Source organism: Pholcus phalangioides, unplaced genomic scaffold (assembly GCF_987345545.1).
Source record: "Pholcus phalangioides strain wild (caught in Gottingen) unplaced genomic scaffold, Ppha-v1.0 ptg000008l_1, whole genome shotgun sequence".
Taxonomy (NCBI): Eukaryota; Metazoa; Arthropoda; class Arachnida; order Araneae; family Pholcidae; genus Pholcus; species Pholcus phalangioides.
The window spans coordinates 12,928,540-12,950,145 of record NW_028301601.1 but is presented as its reverse complement, the minus strand read 5'-3'; the positions used below and the strand labels follow the sequence as shown (position 1 = coordinate 12,950,145).

Genomic DNA, 21,606 nt, shown 5'->3' with positions numbered 1-21,606 from the left:
ACAGAAACGGATGGTTAATCAAAGTTTTACTGTATTACCAATCTACTACTACTACTGGAAATAGCAGTACCAATCCAAACTGGTGTCCCTTTGTCAAAGCACTTGATTGATGGTGTGTCTCAATAACTGAAGTCCATCCTATCCATCATGTTGAAAATTTTAAACACCTTGATCATATCTCCCCCCCCCCCCATCTCCGATGCCTTTGTTCCTTACGTTATAAGTTCTAGAACTGTGCCGACAAAATTGATCTATTTACTTATTTCCTACATTATATAGTGAAAGCGTTATATAATGACATATTGCTATAGATTGGATGTATTAACACTACAGACAGTGCATTGGGGATCAAAAAGTAATATTGTTATATAGTTGGTTGTCATTATAGAGGGCTTTGTTATATAGGATTTTCACTGTACAAACTGTATAATTGTGTTTTTTGCGCTTTGTTATATTTTGTTTTCAACTGTATAAATTGTGAATTGGAATTATTGTTTTCCACTTAACAAATTTATCCTCTTATAACTCTTAGAAAAGTTTTGATATGCAAAGCCACTGTAGGCCGGAAAAATTTACTAACCACTGCCTTAAGCGAACCATTTAGAAATTCATACATGTTTGTGTTATTTTTTGTTCTTGTTTCTGTAAGGAACTTGTAGAAAACCCAGTTCGAGCAAGTTTTGGTTTACAGAGCAATGAGCTTAGCGGATTTGGTTTTTCACGAGCTTTGGATATGATAGGAGGTGTGTATTGCCTTAATTTATTCAAAAGAAAGGAATTACATTTTTTTTTCTAACATCTATACACTCATTGTTATTTTTCTTTTTTTGCTTCACAAAATTAAATCTGCTTTATTATACTGTACTTTTCTGCAGGTTTACATGAGATTTGTGGAACAGACCAGTCATATAATGATTATGTGAGTCTTTTATTTTTCATACATCTTATAAATATGATTTAGCTTTAGACCTGTGTTTTTCACTGAATTATCTCTTTTGGTGTTTACAAAATTTTTCCAAAGTTATGTTAATATCTATCAGGAAAGAGAAAAAATGTTATTATATTTATCAAATTTGTAATAAATTTTTACTTCACAGAGATGTGTTGAACATTAATTCTAATAGTGCTGAATATTCTTGATAATTTTGTCTCTATTTTTTGCTTCATGCAAGTTAATAGCTTGTGCTGATCACTGAATGCTGTAGCCTTTTTTATTGAGAAATGCTTTAACCATCTAGCCATTTTGCATTCATATAATGGCACCGCTAAGACAAATAAAAACCAATAAAGATATGTGGTGTTTTAGTTCCTACATGAATTAAGAAAAATGTTTCACGGAATAGCAGTTGAAGAACACTGTACAGAAACAGTTCTGTATATGTTAGCCCTGTTTACATGAAAAATGAAAAGTCAGATTTCCTTTACTCTGCAATAGGGAAAAATCACTAAGGATTATGGGGAAAGTGGTGTGTGCTGCAAAAGTCCTCGTAGAAGAGGGTATAAATATTTCCTTCTCTTTCTCTATGAGGGAAAAAAAAGTCATTGACGGGTGCCAGAACTCCTAATGCCACAGCAATATTGTACATGTAAACAGGCCTACTGAGATACAGTAAAATATTTATACTTCTAAAGAGTCCCATAAAAAATGTTAAGTGTTAAGCCAGGCAGATTGTTTTTTTTTAGTACATTTGTATTGTATGTTCATATTTCATGTGTTTTTGTTACTTTTTCCTTAGATATCAAGAAAAGAGGAACGAAGAGAACACATAGAGATACTAACAGAGATCATCACAGAGTACGAAAGGGAATTTTCTAGGTTAGTTCCCTATCCAGTTTAATTGTTTTTAATGCAAATGGGTATTGAACAACAACTTTTTCAAATCTACTCAACCTCTACAGCATAGTTTCCCAACCTTTTTTGTCCCATCGCCTCCTTCTTCAGAAATTTTTTTTCTCCCATCGCAATCTAACCCATAGAACTCCATGTTATACCCATATCTTCTACCACCCCCCTAAAACATTCCATTGCCCACTTTGGAAATCACTGCTCTACAGTCTCTGGTGAAATAATTGGCTTTATTATTGCATTCCAGCGCACTTGATTCACTCATGAAACATAATTATCAGTTAGCATAATGCTGTCTACCATTCGTGTGGTTAGCATACTAACCTCTGGAATGATAATTTTCAGTTTGAATCCTATTTTTAGGTTTGCAAGTGTTTGAGAAGCTTTTCAGAATTGACCTTAAACCATGAATTCCTGTCTACAACACTTGTATGCTAGAAATGACCTATGCGGGAAACCAGCAAAATCGTGGAGAGATTTTATGAGTGCGGGCGCGGTAGCCCAGGTCGATAAGATACTCACCTAAAGTACCAAAGAATGTTTAGAGTTGTCGCGAGTTCGATACCTGGTTCGCCCTTATCAAGAAAACTTTCCTGACACAGTGGTACAACAGAATGGTACCAAAATAGCCTCTAATTTCTGAAAATACAACGAAACCTCTCTGAGCCAAAAGCATTTGAGCAAAAAAGGGCTGTTTCAAAGACAGTCTAATCATTTTTTTTTTCACGATTTTATTTTCTACATTTAAAGTGAGCTTTCTCAACATATTTATAGAAAAAGAGTTCAAGCCCTTCAAAATTTTCAGAAATTGATTTACCAGAATTTGAATCTCTTAATTAGCCATCCAACCAGTGATAGGAATTTTAGATCGTTTATAAGAAACTGGATGCAGGAAATGTCATATAAATAAGTGCTGACATTATTGTCAGAGGAGACAAGTGAGGATGCAAGAGGTGCTGTGCACCCAGGCGGCAGAATAGACTAGTTAGACCCCAAAAAAATTTTAAAAATTTTACGGTAAAAATTCACATGGCATCACGCTTTTGTTGAGCCATAATTCGACAATAGAGAAGAAAACTTGCGAGAATATAGACAGGGCTTGGGACTAGTCCCAGAAACAAGAATGCAATCTATCAAGGACGGCTCCAGACAGAATCTCTATGCATGCGGGACTTCGAGCCGCCCGTGATTATTGTTTAAGCTTTTAGTGTTAAAAATGGCTGCAAATAAGCTGACTATCAAATAGAGGTTACCACTTATTGATTTTTTACTATTTATTTATTTTTTGTTTCTTTTTTTCACACATCAGACAACCTAGGTTTTACGTAACATTACACTCGTTATATCAGACGTTCTTAATGTATGGATCATGACTGAAACTGGGTCACAAGAGATTTGGAGATGGGCATCCTTTGTTGGTTTCACAAAGTTTCAGAAACCCAAAATTTTTGTTCATAAGATTTAATTATTAATCACTTTTAAATCCAAATCAGACCCATGAGTCAAGAAGTTGATTGTATTGTTGATTTTGGGTCGTAGATAAAAAAAAGGTTAAAACCTATGTGTTATATGTATAGATTTTATGTAGTTTGAATTGTTGCAGTTCAAACATTGCGAAAAAAAAACCCATTGCATTGTTATAATATTTAAAAAGCATAATTAATCTCAGAGTAAAATAATTTAGAAGTAAAATTAATCTCATGTTTAATTTTTTTTCTTTAGCCCAGAACAATGTTTCTCATATAACATGGCTGAGTTTTACCAACTGCACCTGGGTGTAGAGAGGATAAGGTGAATTACGCTTTGTCTACACTAATTCTTTTCAAAACTTGCTTTTTTAAATTCAAAAATCTATAGAATTAAGTTTTTCTATTTCATGTGTTAAAATGTGGGATATATATAAAAAAATTTCATTCAATTTCGGAAATCTGCAAAGTGCTGGGCAAACGTTTGCACAGGTCAATTTCAGTAAAACGTTGATAAATGGACCATTGACTTAATTTATTCCACCAGCATTATAGCCTTTTTATCTTTATTTCATAAATCTTCTATTACCATTATTTTCCAGTAGCACTGAGCTGTTAACCACTACAAATGTATGCAAGAGGAGACTTAGGAGGGACCTTGCTCTCCAAAGGCAATAAAAAATTTAGAAAATTGAAAATAAAATATCTTCACATGCCATCTTTATCAATCTCGTTCAAGATTAGATGATAGTTTTTGGAGGTTGGGCTGAGATTTCCTGTATACCCTGTTTTCCTACCATTGTTCCTTTTTCCCTAAAGATGAGTCCTGTATATGCTCCTGGTTAATTGGTTCTTTCTAATGGTTATACTTTTCTTTGGTAAATTTCCTTGGATTATGTGCTTGTTCGTTGTTGTTGTTTTTTTTAATTTGCAAGTTTACAATAGTCAATAATATGTTTTTCTGTTTGATTTAGAGTTCCAGAAATAGTATTCCAACCAACCCTCTTGGGGGTTGAGCAAGCAGGACTTGCAGAAGTCATTGAAACAATGCTGTCTAAGTATAGCGTAGAGGAGCAGAAACTTCTAGTAGAGGTATGAATAAGGCACAAATAAAAGTATTTATAATATTATGTTTCTAATACACTGGTACTTAAGTTCACAAGCATAATTCATTCCTTAAATGTGCACATAATCTGAAACACTCATACAGGCATCCCTTGCTTCACATGATTAATTGGTTCCACAAAATTATTACATGGTACAAAATCATGTATTAAATTTAACATGGGTAAGATAGGGGTATAGGGGCTTTCTTCAGAAGGATAAAAAAATAAATCCAACTTCCAGCAGTAAAATAAATTTTTTTACTGAATTAATTATTGAAACTTATAAATAAATCTCGTCAATTTAGGCTTTATAAGAATAAATTTAGTATTTATGAATGTGCATGTTTTCTTTCCTGAAAAGCCTGATATGATGGAGGTGTGGGGGGGGGGGGGGGGGACATAACTTCTTTAATGAAAGCAGCCAAGATTCAGCTGACAAGCAGCATTCTTCGTCTCCTTATAAAATCTTTAGAAGAATAGCTAGAGAATTCTAAACAAATCCTTCGCAAATACGACAATTATATATTCATTAGGATTGTTTTCTTCTCTTGATTAAAATTCTGATGGCATTGTTGATTTGTTATCAAAAGATGCTCATAAGTGAGATCCAGTTGAGATGGATGAGTGTTTCTCCCGTATTTGTCCCATCTACATCAACAAATCAAACAGATTTTGTCATTTTAATTATGTCATACTTCTAATTTGCAAGCTATTACTTCGCGATTAAAATCAAAATACAGACAAAATTTTCTAGGTCACAATTTATAAAATTAACCATTTAAAATCACGTAAAGTGAAAGATACCTATATATCAAATCCAACTTTGTCATAGGAACCAGGGTTGTTTGGTTTAAACCATGGTTTTACCCCCACTGTGGTTTTTTAAAAAAAATCAAATAAAAGTTGCCTAAATATCATTTTTTCTCCTTGAAAAATATCATATTGGTTCACTATTAGCCAAAATGTTTCATTTTTACCACATTTTATATCCTTAGGGTACATTCTGATGGTATATCTTTAAATGACATAAGATTTTATAAGTGGTTTTTTTCAAAAAGTCTCATAAAAGTGGCCAGAATATATTTATATATTTTTCATATGAAGTATCTTAGTCATTTAAAGTTATATATATAAAGCCAAAATTTCTCATTCTTACAACATTTTCTAACCTTTGGCTACATTCTGATGCTCTGTCTTTAGCAAATTCATGAATAAGGATTGCATCACACATCTAAATGTAGTGGTGTATATATATTTCACAGGGTTTCTTTTTCCCTTCACAAAGAAGCAGCTACAGTAGTGACACCATCATGCTAGGGACAGGTGGTCCTGTAATCCAATAAAGACACCAGCCGTCCTTAAAGGACAAAGACTAGTGTACTAGTTTTTACATTACCTTACATACATTTTCATTTTCTTTCCCATAAGAAGTAGCACATCTCCTACTGAATATCTCCCAGTCTTAATATTCAATAGTTGTTTTTTTTATACTTTCACACACGCGCTGTTAAGCCTAGTTAATCAAGGTTCTACTGTACAGTAGTAACAGATTTATGAAAAATAATCAGCTATATACAGGGTGATTATAATTTAAGTTTTGATTCCAAAACTATACAAGAAGTACTGATCAGAATGACATGAAAATTTGCATGGATACTCCTGAAGCAATGGAAGTTTCTTTCGCAAAAGAAAAAAGTGCAAAATGTGCAAGTAGATGATGCTGTACTTGGCCAGCAGTATAATCTATTTTGTGCAACCACATCATTTCGGCACTTCCACAGCATCAGTGTGTGGATAGAACTTCTATCAAGATGCACATTGCAATACCAGCAAAGCAGCTGCTGAAGACCCATTTGGACAGGATGCACCTTAACCTTTCCAACTTCTGGCTGTGGGGGTACCTCAAAATGTTATAAACAGTGGTCAGATTGCAAACTTTGGTGAATTGCAATCTCCAGCACATTCCCTATATGTTAGAAGTTAACGGGGGGGGGGGGGGTGCGTTTGGGTTTAATAATGGCATACTCTGATTCTGTTGTTGAACAAGAATTTTTGTGCTTTCAACCTCATAGCCAGAACATGTGGTGGACAACATATTTAACATTTCTTAAGTAAGTTGTAGTTATTTGTTCAATTACTTTGTTTTTTGTGATGTTTCCATGAATTATGAAATCGTGAAATGCTATAATTAAGGTATCATTCTGCCATGACTGGCTATCGTTTCCATTCTGCGAGCAAATTTCCCACATGTTGGATGATGTCATTAATTTTTTCCCCTTTATCAAATAAAATTGAATTTTTCAGGAATATTCATGTCAATTTTCAAGTCATTCTGACAATTGTTCTTTTTTTACAGTGTTTTTAAATCAGAACCTTAGTTATAATCACCCTGTATTACGTAAATCATTGCTAATTAATCTGCATTATTTATGCTTCATTAAACACATTATATTTACCTAATTTTTATTACTTTTTGCAAAATAGCTTCCTAATTAAGTAGACTGAAAGTAACTGGAGGAAAACCTTTATATATTATATGATTAATAATAACATTAAAAGAATTTTCAAACACACAGTAATCCATTGAGTTAAGCAAAAAATAATCAAATTGCAAAAGTTGGTTTTTGTTGAAATGTAATAAATATTTATTGATTAATTAGCATGGGAATAGTGTTAATTACATTAATAAACATTTTAATTTAGTTAATTATTGGAAGTTTGAATGATTTTTCAGAAATTTCATTGTTTTTAATGTTAATACTATTTAAAACAAAAAAAAAAACGGTTTTTTTACCAACCCTGATAGGAACTAATGTAGACTCAAATGATTCATTCCACACCTATCTCCCTACCACCAGTTATGATCCTTTTAAAATGAAAGTGCAGGTTAATTTATTTTATAAATTATTGTACTGTATTTTTACTTACTTTATATTGAAGGCTCGAGTATTTCCATGATGATACAGAAGAGAGCAAGGGGGGTTTCACTTTGAAATCCCCTTTTTCATTAATACACATAACAAGAGAGCGAGACAATCTTTCATGGGCTTGTGCTATGAATGCAACTATTGCAGTTAGTTACGTCTTAACAGATGGAACCCAAATCAAACAAGGGGCCCTAAGCTATTGAAGGGTTTCATTAATACACATATGTATACAATATAATTTTCAATTTGGTCTTTCATTATGATAATAGAAAGGAGCTCCCAAAAGTTCTTGGAGCCTGGTCCCTTAACTCATTAATATGGCCTTTCCCACACTGAGAAAAAGCAAACCGTCTGCATTTTTAATTGTCATCACATGATGCTCTGCAAACAACACAAATATGCAAAGCTTAATATAGACTAGTGTTCATATAGAAGCTTTTAGTATGAAGTAATTCTATATGAACACTGTAAGTATTAAAAATTTATATTCTGTAAGTATTCCAAACTTTGTTGTACTTACTACTCCTAATATTAAAAATATATCTTTCATTGTCAAAATATGCTAAAAAATTTGAAGATTTTTGCTTTGAAAATTTTTGTCCAGCAAATCATTCAGAAAATAAGTCACTCGTAATCCAAAGTTCCACTGTATCTGCATTTATTTATTCTTTGTTATCTTGGACAAATTTTCTTCAAGTTAATGTTTGGAGTAGTTTTGTTTTAGAAGTATAATAAAGTATATATTTCATTTTGTGAATTTTTCTATTTTCTGAAAACTTTTTCCCTAAAAATGTACCAAAATGCTCACATTTTTGTTAAATCTAAATTGAAAATTATTTCTCTGCAACAAATTATTTGGAATAATTTTGTTACGTGAGGGACTTTAAATGTGATTTCATTAATTTCTCTTCTAGAATGTTTTCCTCACGGGTGGAGCAGCATCAATTCCATACATAAAAGATAGAGTCGAGACAGAACTTTTAGCTATGAGACCATTCCAGTCCAAATTCACTGTAAATTTGGCAGGTAAATTCTTTCTTATTCCAACCAAAATAGAATGATACCTTGAGTTATTTTAATGGCTTGTTCTTTCAATTTGAGTTCTTATGGGCAGTGCCGTCTTAACGCATGGACCCCATGCCTGGGTGCAATACGGCAATTATATATTCACCCGGGCAAGGCTTGGGTGCCTCAGAAAAATGGAAAGTGATTGTGTTTTTCGAGAATTTGTCAGGTAGGACTTCAGAAAAATCACTTGGCCTGGAGGCCCATTATGCTCTTAATACGACATATACTGCTTATGGGTAAACATTTTTGATCTAAAAGTGTGGATGAAAAGCCATAAAATGTGTTTTTGAAGTGAAAAATGGCATGCACCAAGCCTAGCCTAAAAACTGTCAGTAAATTTAGTAGGTATGGTTTTGCTGGTACGTAAGCATGCTTCATTAAAATATACTACATCGTAAATATATAAATGGTCAAAAAACTGTCCAGCAACTATAGTCGGTGAGCCTCAACAATGACTTTTGGAATGTTTACTTTGGTTACAGTGGATCCCAAACAATGTCTTTCGAACATGTTTATCCATTTTCAATGGTTTGTCACCTTTTTTATACTACAGTACAGTAAAACCTGTATAAAACAGAAGGGCAAGAGACAAATTATCCTTACCTGTGATCAAATTTATGCTGTTGTTGTCATCTTGTACACTGTTAATACCATCAGAAAATGCACTTTTATGCATGTATTTGCTGCAAAAAATTGTATTTGATTAATTTATTATAAAAATTCACCAAGATGCATTACCCCTGTAAAGAAGTTTACCGCATTGCACGTTCATGTCTTACTCAGAAAGAAGCAATACCAATAACTTCAACTTTCTGTGATTTTTCAGAGCAAAATACTGATGTTATCAGATGCCTTCAGAAGAAGGAAAACAAGTGACGAAGTTGAAATTAAATTAAAAACGATTATGAGCAAAATATAAAAAAATATATTTTTATAGCGATTTCAAAAATTTCCTAAAAATATCGTTATGGGGGATTTATCTTAATAAAGGACATTGTTATATCAAGTATCATTTTGTAGTGATGCATTTAAAATAAAAATTGAGAAATTGCATTACCTTTTTAAAAAACAGTGATAATGATCTCAACAACCAATAACGTTTGTGAAAGAATGATGCTACATATCTGTAGCACTTGAATTTTGCTTTCTTATGCCTCTATGAACTCCCATTTTTATGTTCAAATAATTCAATACGCGTTTTTTGTTGCTGATGGCCATCTCCTCTGAATGAAAATCTCTGCAGTAGCCAAAACATGGTATTGCTAAATTGTGAGAAGTAATTCAGTCTTCCTCACGTAGTGGTCTCCTGAAATTATCAAACTTTTTCCAAGAAATAAGAGTGTTTTCTAACAAAAGTCACCATTTCCATCATAAATGAAATGCTAAACAAGCTTTTACTAAATTTTGAATAGTAAATCTGCTTCCTCTCAAGCCAGACTCCCAGAACAAGTTCAGATAGATGATAAACATTCATCGTTTTTGTGAGAAGTGAATGAGTTTATTTAACAAAGGGGTGGGGGGATCAGAATGATGTAACTTTCCTCCCATCCAAAGGACAAAAACTTGCACTTTGACAAAAATTCTTTCTATTTTAGCATGTACGAATGGACTAAATATGTCTTTCATTTCCTCATTAGACAGTTTCCATGTTAAACAGGTTTCCTAATATTGAAAAAGTCAGGTCTGTCATTTAGGGAGTGTCAGGGGAGGGGGGCCTTTGGAAATTACACTAGAAATGGTATATATATATATATATACACACACATATATTGAGTATATGTTCTTTGCCACCCCCCCCCCCCCCCCGGGAAAAAGTTGAAATGATGGCCCTGGGGGGAAAAGCATTAATTATTCGCTAGACTATATATTTGTTCCGTTTAAGACAGGTTTCACTGTATATGGAGAAAACCTGGGCAGCTCTAGGCATTATTGCTAGTAGTCTAATAAAGAACCACTGTACTGACTGCACATATTATCAAAAGCTTCCATCAATGCTCCTGACGTTGGTTTGCAGTGCACACTTTGAGAACCACTGCTTCAGACCATAAACAATGGAAGGATCTCATCAAGAGTGTCCAAACAGTTCTGAAATCTAATGGATTCGATCAGTGATTATGCCGCTGTTTCTATTGGTATAGATCTGTCTCTTTGTATCATTTTCATGATGCTTTGACCACCACATCCTATTGTGACATTATAGACAACCTTTCTTCGCCCACACTGTAGCAACAGTTCGGTGACAACATCTCACCTAAACTAAATGCCATTTGGTATGAAGTGGAACGTTGGCTGTGAGCCAGGCCACAACAGCAAAAATTGTTGCCGGAACTAGTGTCAGATCTCTTGTAGTGATAGCATACTATTTTGATCAAAATGTTGCTAGGCAGCCTTCCTGAGATAACAGCAACTATGATCACAGTAAAATATAGATTCACTTTCGTTATAAATTTCTGCTGTATTGGCTGGTAACTTGAAACAGTCTTGATACTCATGAGATTTTGTAAAAAAGTACTGGGCAAATCGTTCTGAAATTTCAGTCACAAAATTTAGTTAAGAGTGCCTTTAGGGAACCGATAAGAAATTAAAATGAGAAAAAGAGGTTTTTGATCACCCCTTTTTATGATAAAAAAAATTGCAAATGGTTTGTAACTTTCACAAAATATTGTACTAATTTTGTGCAATACTCGTGCTTTCGTGTCCTCACAGAAATACACAAATGTTGACAAAGATATGAATGTTCTCTATAAAAATTCCAATTTTCCTCGCACGTTTATTTTTTGCTTATAACATGTGGATTTTTCAACCAATTTTTATGAAATTCACAGGAAATCTGGCACTATGCGAGATATCATGTACAGAAATTTAAAAATTTGATAATTCCTTATTCATTGAGATATGGGTATTTTTTTGGCAAATACTTTTTTTTAATTGCACATGCACAGGAAATATCAATTTAATTTTTCATTACTGGGTTGCCAGATATAGAGGATGTTTCAAAAAGAATCATCCAATTAAAAAAAACATAACTATTCATACTTTTAATCTGTTTTGATCAAATAACGTATAGGTAGAACGAGGGAAATCTCGAGTTTCACGCAGTTGCCGACAGGTAACACTAACGCCTTTACTTCGGCTGCCACTTCAGTGTTTGTTAAGATGGCGACTGCACAACAGAAGTCATTTTGTGTTCTATGCTTTGCAAAGTGTGAGTTCGTAACAGCTGTTCATTGGGCTTTTCGTCGACAATACCCTTGTGTTGAACTTCCTACAGCTCAGAGCATTAGGCGTTGGTATAAAAAATTCTGATAAACAGGTTTTCTGTGTAAAGGGAAATCCCCTGGCCGTCCTCTCATGTGGAGTGCATCCAACAGAGTTTCACACGTAGTCCACAGAAATCCAATCATAGTGAATGCAAACATGCTGGCAAAAGTTGGGGACAAATTTGACTACCGTATAGACATATGCCATGCATCCCAAGGTGGACATATTGAGCACCTTTAATTTGGTTTGTAAAAAAACTTTATGATTAGCCATGTAATATAAAATTAATCTTAAGTGTCTATGTTCAATATTTTTCGTATTATACACATTTCAAATCGGGTGATTCTTTTTTGAAACACCCGAGGGATGGATAAGATGTTTTCCCTAATGAACTTGAGGCGACCACATATAGAGAGCACCTTCATTTCCAACCCATCTCATTAATGGCAGCAAATTGCAATGTAATGATGTGGCCAGAGTTGGTGTTTGGTAAAGTAGATATATAATGAAACTTATATAAAAATTCCAGTTGGATATCATGAAAATGCAAAAAGATATGTGATACTGTGAGCTGTAATTCACATTATTAGCTGAGAGTACCTGGTTAATAAGGGTTTTTTTTCCCCACAAATTGGTATTTCAATTATTTTATGCCATTTGATTATTTCAAATTCCCACAGCATTATGCCAATGAGCAAAGACATGTGTCTGTTGCCATATAAAAGAAATGTTTCAATATAACACGTGTATGTCAAAATGAAAAACTGAACGAAATAATCAAATGACAGAAAATAATTGAAACACCAATTTGTGTAAAATCCCTTATCATCCAGATACTGTTAGCCAGTATAACATAAATTACAACTCACCATTGGCGTATGCAAAGGAGGGGGGGGGGGGAGGAACCCTTGAGCCAAAATTGTAGTGTTATTTTGCAGGAAAAAAATCTGAAACCCCCTCCCCCCCTCGAGAAAATTCTGCCTATGCTTATGCAGCTCATGGTATCGCGTATATCTTTCTGAATTTTCATGAGATTCAACTGGAATTTTTACATAAGTTGCATTATATATCTGGCAACCAAATTATAAAAAAATAAGATCGATATTTCCTGTACATGTGCAATTAAAAATCTATATATATATAAAATTGGTTTTCTGTCTGTGTTCTCTATACAAATCTACAATTTTTGATCGATCATCACCAAATTTTGCATATATGCCAAATGGGATCTGACTTGAACGATAGGCTACTTTAAAAGTTTGTCAGACCTGGGCAAGTGGCCGAAATGAGCAAAAAACTGTCTGGCAACAATGGTTTCTGCGCTTCAACGATCACTTTCGGAACGTTTACTTTGGTTACCATGGTTCCCTAGCAATGCATTTCAGACGTGTATATGCCTTTACAATGGTTTGTCACTTCTTTGATGCTGCCAGTATATTTACAATAGTTTATGCCTGTATAATAATTTTCCACTTTTTCAATAGCCGTCAGAATCATCATCAGCATCACTTTGAGGGTCAGTCTAATGGTGATCCCCATAGAAAGCAGTGTTAAAATTGCAGATTTTACTGTAGAAATATGGAAATTTAGTGGGGGTTTCCTGCCACATCAATAATTTTAAAAATTGTATTGAATTCTCAATTTTTGAAATATTGAGTTTGTTTAGAGGTATAAGCCCAAAAAATTAAATATGAAGTAATTAGCCGAACCTACTTTTGAGTTGGATATCCATGCAATAACACATTGATTTCAACTTTTTAGTTATATCTCCTCAAGCATGAAAATTAACCTCTCCATATTGTCTTTTGATATTCAACTTCATAAGTTGATACAGTTTATGTTGTTTTAAAATCAATTATGGGTCCGTAAAGTACATCGAAGAAATTCTACAGCTTTAACTAAGCATTTTTTGAAGCAGAAATAGGCAGATGGATAACATGAGCCTCATTGATAAAAACACTGGCAGCGCCGGGTATTATAGCTAGTTAGTTACTAAAAATACTAATATCTCATTGCATAAAGGATTATCAAATTAGGAAATTGTACACATGGTATCTCATGTAAATTGGCAGATTTTCTGTGGATTTCATAAAAATTGGTGGAAAACTCAGCATGTTATAAACAAGAAAAAAACAAGATGAAAATTGGAATTTTTGTAGAAAACATTTATACCTTCTATATGTGCTATTCCCACACAAATGCACACATGTGTTGCAAAATATTTTGTGAAAGTTATCAATCATTTGCAGTTTTTTATTATACAGGGTTGATCAAAAACCTTTTTTTCTTATTTAATGTTTTCAGTCCCCTGAATGCACTCGTGACTAAATTTTCACTGGAAATTCCGAGTACAAGCATAAGGTTCATGTGACCAAAATTTCAGAATGATTTGCCCAATATTTTTCTAAAAATCTGTGAAAATGTCAACTCCAAAAGGACAGACTTTTGGCAATATAGTGTATGTAGTCAGTATTTTGACCATTGAATCATTTTTTCTGCAGAAAATCCATGCCTCGATGCCTGGAAAGGAGCCAGACTCTGGTGTGTATCGGACAATAACATATCAAGATATTCCGTAACAAGAAATGAATACGAAGAGAAAGGGTCTGACTACCTGAAGCAACATTGTCTTTCAAATGTTTATTTTCCATCACTATTGATGAATAGAAAAGGTCTTCTACCAACTGAAACTTCTTTGAGTAAAAAGCCTGAATCCCACGTCCCAACTAACACTTGATGACCTACTCCATTGTTCAAGCGCATGTAAATAGCCATTTTACTTCCTTTTGTGTCTTTGTATATAAAGTATATATATGTTTTTTTGTAATTTGTGCACGTTTCTTGAAATTAATTTTTTTCCACACGCAACTTTTTCTTGTGATAAGTTAAATGGCATCAAGCTTAAAAGAAGCCATCGAGATCCATCAAACATGTTATGTTATAGTTTAGTGATGGGCAAACTACAGAATCATCAGATGTATGATGCAATAATTTCATTAGTTTTTTGCTTAGCTTTGATACCTGCATTATTACTGCTGACAACATGATTGTTGTTGACATCTGGAATTTCACATGAAAATCCTGCATGCTTCTAGCAGTTTTGTATGGGCATCACAGTGGTGGTTCCCAACTTTGAGATGTGAATGCGAGCAGATTGCCTCGTTAAAAAGTCTCGCTACAGAGAGCAGCAGGCGTACAAATATTCAATCATTGCACTTCACTCACAATTTGAAATATAGATAGCAGCCCTGAAATTCATGCATAACACTAGATGCACACTTGGACTGTGTACGACGTATAATTCTCACTAGAAAATCGCACATGAAAGACCATAGTTTTTTCAATTTCAAAGAAAGAAAAAAATACTTTTGGATAAAATCGAATGTCATGAGAGAGAGAATCTATATAAATTCACAAGCAATTTTCAGTCAGCAATGAGACCCAGATTAACTTCAAGATTAATTATAATCAGAAACTAGGAAATCCATAACAGCTGATTCATTAGTTATTACATAAGTTCAGGGTGGTTAATTGATTCATTTAAGACAGGCTTTTACTATTCAGAGTAGGTAGATCACAGCATTGGACAAAAGTCTGAAATGAAAATGTTTACAAGCGTATTTGAACCTTTACCAACTCCCCTTGGTAAAACCCAAGTTATACCAATCTTTTACCCTTACATATAGAGATGAAGACTGAACCTAAATATTGTATAAATAAGCTTTCACTGTATTATACAATGTGTTTACAGTGGATAAGCAGTAGAGTTGTATTACCTTTCTTTTATTCAGTGCACTAGTTGAAAAATCAGATGGCTTATACACGAGTACATACGGTATCGCTAAGTTTTTTAATTGAAAAATTTATTCCTTAATTTTGGGTGGGGGGTGGTGGTTGGCTGTTGACTTATACATGGGCCAGTTTTTGAGAAAATATAGACTCTTCCCCCTTCTACTGCGATAGACCAGAGTTGTGCTTGATTTAAAAGAGACCCTCTTCCTACTTCACCAAATCGTATAGTTACGCAGAGTATATTACTAATCGTATAGTTACTGGCTTCCGCAAGTCTAGCTTGAAGATCAGAGATGTCATTAGACTACTTTGGATGGCATTAATAATCAGTAGAGTGATTTTTGTAGCCATGTTCAAACCCAAAGAAAAAAAATCAAAAACAGCATTGGCTTTGATACCCGGTAGACTTGCGTCAATTTTACAGCCTTTAGATGTGAACATCAGCAAGCTTGTTTAAGATTATTTAAGGAATTTATAGACCATGAATAAGTTCCAAAGATAAACAACAAAAAACAGTGCCTTAAAAGAAATCAGACATTGACCTATTGTGTGCCAGTGGGTTCACAAGGTGTGCAATTGTGTTTCCATCATCATCATAAAGTATTTTAATACGTGTTGTATCAGTAATGCGATGGATGAAACTGAAGACGATATCCTCTTTGAAAGTGATGACAGCACAGTTAAAGATGAAAACAAAGATGCCACACCATATTGGCTTTCGATGTAGAGCTTGGAAAATCAGAACAAATGGATTAGAAAGTTCGAATCATTTTTCATTATAACTTTTATTGCATGAAAATATAAAATTTTTTCCCTCTAAAATATGCTGACTTTTGGGGGTCAGCTTATACAAGGGTTTTCAACTTATTGCAGTTCTGGTGGTCTTAAAGTGCGGGGGGTGGGTCAGTTTATACATGAGTATATATATGGTAGTACAAAAATTAAAAGAAACTGCATATTTGGCTGTTACACATTTTATTACTTTTCAACTGAGTAAAAAATATCAACAAAAATAAAACTAGACAGTCATCACTATATACATAGAATATCAAAAGAGAGAGGGAAAAGAAAACTAATTCGTATCGACTAGAACAGTTAGGGATAAAAGAAAAAACATCTATATATATATATATGATCATGGAAATTCATCAACTGGCATTTGCATTGCTTTGAAAGAAGTAACAAACAAGTCTAGAGTTTGCATACTCTGGATAAAAAGGGAATCGGAATGAAGAGTTATATAATATAAAACACATCTTGCATAAAATAATTTTCTTACCAATAAAATAACAAAATTGTAGTCTTGATCTTTAGAGAAAGTTTTTTTTTTTTGATTCATACAAATATATGATAGAACTATTGAATCTTTGAAGACAACACAGACATAGAAAAGAAAATATCACATAACAAGATGCAAAATAGCTCGCATAAAGGCAGAAATTCAGGCGAATACTTTGAGCAAATAAGCTGCAAGTAGATTGGTTCATCTTTTGCGCAATAAAACAATTAAGAAATCATTACAGAATACAGATCATGGCCCATTCAAACTTTCATGTCTGGGATCGTGACACCTTTTCTATTGAGCCATGATCAAAAAGCAGAAACACAATCGGATATACACAGTAGAGTCTCAAATATATGTTTGAGGTTCAAGGTAGGAGTAATTTTTTGGAAAAGAAATTGTGACAATTTTATTCAAGACCCATTTTTTTTTCTAAACATGGCTTATTTAATTTTTTCAATGTAAATAAATTTCTTTTACACATCTTTTTGACGTGAATACATTTTTGAAATTAGATACCATAACTCTTCAAGTTTCAGTAACGAACCGGCTGTACTGTTGTGTCAAAAAAATGGGAGACATTCAAAATGCTTAATATTTCAGAAAGTAAAGAGTACAGATATAGTCAGTGATATCTTAACAAAATTCCAATGATGCCCTGTTATAAGTTTTCAATTCCACGTACCAGGCTGCCCATTGTGCATCATAATGGAATTTAAAAGACATCTCTTTTTTTTTTTATAAGTCTTAGTTCTGATCTAAGACTTATAAAAAAAGTCTCCCTCCCTCAGTTCTGACCCTGCATAAGGGTCAGAACTGAGGGAGGGAAAGGTAAAAAAAAATAACTGCCTCTGGCGGCGAACTTTAGGGAAACACTTATAAAATGATCAAATTTTACAAAATCACACACATGCCCCATACCCCCTCGAAAATTATGGTTACGACCCCACCTTATATATTTTCTATTGTTTTTCTGAAGGTAATTTGAGGTGGTCTTGATCCTATCCACCTGAAACTATCAAGACTAATAATATTCACATTCTTGCGTGATATGAATGAGGCAGCTTTCAGTAAATAAAAATCATAAAATTGTCCCAATCGCGACATTGGTAATACTACATGCACAAAACAAACTGTATTGCAGTTATCTCTTGACAGATATATATGACGAATATATTCATACATGGTAATGCCAAAAACTGAACTGCAAAAAATAGGTTAAAAACCCCATGGAAAAAAATTAGGGCAAGCTCAAACACATTGAGGAAAGCATGACAAGAAATGTCACACCAACTATGATAGAAGACTGCTACTCAATGTTTCAGGTGGGTCATAAGATTTCAAAACCATAGTGCTATACACCATTTTTCTTAAACTTGTGACACCCTTGAGGGAATTAATAATTGCATAAATTGAAGTTAACTCTGTCTTCTAACCAGTGATGGTACTCAAATAATTTAATACAGTAGCCTCTTGATAATCTGTCTGTGCACTAGTCTGGCTTCCAGTAATCCAGTGTTTTTCTTCGAGAAAAGAAGAGGGAAAACATGTCTGTGCAGTTTGTTATTTAAATGGGCTTTTTCAATTAACTTCCAGTAATCCTGCAATTTTGGTAATCCGGCACACACTGGTCTGATATGTGCCAGATTAGCGAGAGTCTATTGTAACTTGTTTTGTGAACTATTATTAAATTTTTTGCAACAGTGCCCAGACATTCACTCAGAGTTGTCTCAGGAGCATCATGGCCCAGAGGTAGAACACATAGGGGGCTCGTGCCTCCCCAAGCCAACAAATTTTTAAATTTTTTAAAAATATTTTCATGAAAAAATTAGAATATTGAAAGAAAATAGCTTTTATGTGCTATTGCAATCAATATCTCTTAATATAAATGTTTTTTGAGGATTGGTAACTCAAAATTTTTCTGGAAGAAATTCCTTGTAAATAGGGAGGCACAACTCTTATTATTAACTTATTTATATTCGTACTCTCGAGAATGATTAATTACATCAGGTCTCGTTACCATGAGAGCCCGTGCATTCAGACAGCCTTGCATCCACCTCTGAGAGAACCCGTACCACAGATGTCATTTTACGTTTTCAGAATTTAAAAAAAAGAAATATATTTTTATCTAACTGGTACAAACTGGCTACTACTAAACTACATATGCACCTTGTCCATATTCCTCTGGAGAACTTCCAATAAATTGGTACAGATTGGAATGCGCGTGCACATGTTGTGAGTATAATGTGAAGTTTGTTTCTGTGAAATGCTTGTTAAAGGCCTGCCATCTATTTCCCAAACTGAGTAAAGCGCGAGTGTAATGATTCACGATTTGTACTGTTGTAGGCTTGTTCCTGTCTGTGGCGAGACTTTTTAATTAGAAATATCATTAGGAGATTAGCTCTCATTCACATGTTGAAGTTGGGTACAAACTGGCTTAATTGCACCACCCCTTCTAACTATACTGATATTCTGCCCCACCCCAACTTTATGTGCCACCCTTGGTAACATTTTGCAATTCCCTTGGGAGCTGCAACAACCATTTTCTGCAGGTAAGTGGTTCTAGACGGGGATGTCTTAAGAGCATCATGGGCCCCTGGGCAAAGTGATTTTTCTGGGTATGCCTGCCTACAAATTTAGATGCTCAGTTTTGAAACGTTTCATGCAATAAGACAACACTGGTTCTCAATGTCAAATTCCCTTTGAAATGAGCCTTAACAAAAGAATTGCCAGATAGCTGTGGTGATGTCCTGAAGAGCTGGCGATTATGGCCTCCTATTACCTTCGAGTGACATTCCCGGTCATGCTTTGCAGCTGCTGTCGTTATTCTATACTTTTTTTAAGCTAAGTTGTTAACCAACGTCAAAATATTGAATAAATGAACTTAATAATGAAATAATATTGCAATCAAGGAATAAAATGTATCGTAATGTACGAATCAACCAGAAAAAAAAATTACAAGCATAACAATAGGCTAAATCGAAGTCCCAATAAAGCTCTTCATGTTTGAATAAAACACATTATAAAAATATAAAAATCAGTGGGAGAAAAAATGGTTATATAAAGTTTTACTTTGAAAATACAGTAAAACCCCTCTTTCGTGATCACCAGTGGGACATCTGTAAAAGAGGGATGGCTTTTAATCAGGGGTTTGAAATGAATACTTTATTATACAAGGGGAAATTATTATTTGGCCTTAAAAAAAGGGTGACCACATCTGAGGGATGTCTGTTAAGAGGCGTTTTACTGTACCTGAAAAGACATCAAATATATGAATATTCAAATATATAATAAACATGAAATTTATTGCCTTTCCATAACAGCTTGATAATGTCAAAAAATGAGTTAAACCAGTAATTTTACTAATTAAAACCCCTCTTTAGTGGACACTGGCAGGTGTCTGTAAAAAGGACAAACCGAAAAGTTCTTATTAAAGAGCTTAAAATAAAACTATTATTCGGCCAAATAGGAGGGGTTTCACTGTATTACAGAGTATTGCTTAGCAATTCAATATTGATTTATCACTGAACTCATTCGAAATTACCGGCTAATATATTTCACCGGACCTATCATGCATGTGCAGATACAAGTAATTTAGGCATCAAATTGCAAGGCGCCACTCGTATAATATTCGGTTTGAAAATAATAATCATTAGACAGAATATTTGAGTCTTTCTTTTAAGATTCTGTGGTGCCGTAAGACAAAATGATTTCTTAAGACATCACACAATTATAAGAAAAACAACACGCAATCACAAATCGATAAGATAATCATAAGAATTATCAGTACGGAAAATTCATCATAGAAAATTCAGACAATTCCATAGATGGGAAAATTCACATTTCATCACCAGTGAGTGACCGAATGAGTAGGTGAGTGAGTAAGTGACTGTACGAGTGACTTACTTGCTCATTTGCTCACTCAGCTGCTCATCTGTTCTCTCACTATGTCAAATTGTTTGGCTGAAATTATGTGGCAGTGAATTTTACTTCCAGTGAATTGTTGACGATGAATGCACACATGAAAATATAAAATTCTTTAAGACATCACCCAATTAAAACACATAAGCACAAATCAATAAGGCTAATCGTGAGGATTATCATTACCTTGACAACAAAGAAAACCTCTCAATGTTTTATTACTGTAGAAGTTATTTTTTTAGACAATATAAAATGAATCAGCAAATGAGAAAGAGCTTTGAATACATAAAAACTAAAAAAATGTTGCAAAAATGATTATAAAAGCTTAAAAAAACGTTGCTTGAAGCATACTGTATATAGTCGAGAATGCAATAGATGAAGCGCAAGAATATTTCTCATGGACTCGTCACTCAAATAATGATTTTCTAGACATTGGGTTTGATGCATATTCATACAATTTTTTTGATTGAAATTTTTGCATATTCAATTTGCTGTCATATGATCATTTGAGTCGCACAACAGTCATTTTCCGCATACGAGGGCTAATCAGACAGGACCTAAAATTTATTGTAGATTCCGAACAGCAGTGTTTCAACATTTCTGCCTATTTTTTTATTGACTGAGAGGTTGGTGCGCTAACCCCTCATGTGGGACTCCGTGCGGTATATAGTATATATAATAGTTTTCTGTGGTCACAGTTTCTGCTGTACCCGTGTGAGAAAAGTTTGATTGGAATGAATCGGTATTGAATGCAAACACCTATAAACATCCTTTGGTACTTTATGTGAGTATCTCATCGATCTGGACTACCCTGCCTTCGATTTGCTGTCATTAAAAAAAAATGCCCTCAAATAGAAAATTTGCCTGTGTCACAAACTCTGATTACTATTATTGTTTCCAAAGAATTAAAATGGGTTTTATTATTGTTCCTACATAA

General features: G+C 33.9%; 1 protein-coding gene across 1 annotated transcript in view; it reads left to right on the top strand.

Annotated features, from left to right (window-relative positions):
• Window positions 1–14,497, top strand: part of Arp5 (Actin-related protein 5) — a 40,460-nt gene extending 25,963 nt beyond the window's left edge. Inside the window, exons 13-19 of the mRNA XM_089234225.1 lie at window positions 650–743; window positions 876–919; window positions 1,737–1,816; window positions 3,569–3,637; window positions 4,287–4,404; window positions 8,260–8,371; window positions 14,176–14,497. Of these exons, the coding sequence (XP_089090351.1) occupies window positions 650–743; window positions 876–919; window positions 1,737–1,816; window positions 3,569–3,637; window positions 4,287–4,404; window positions 8,260–8,371; window positions 14,176–14,411 (753 nt within the window). The 3' untranslated portion in view covers window positions 14,412–14,497. The remainder of the gene's footprint in view (window positions 1–649; window positions 744–875; window positions 920–1,736; window positions 1,817–3,568; window positions 3,638–4,286; window positions 4,405–8,259; window positions 8,372–14,175) is intronic.
• The last annotated feature ends 7,109 nt before the right edge of the window (window positions 14,498–21,606 follow it).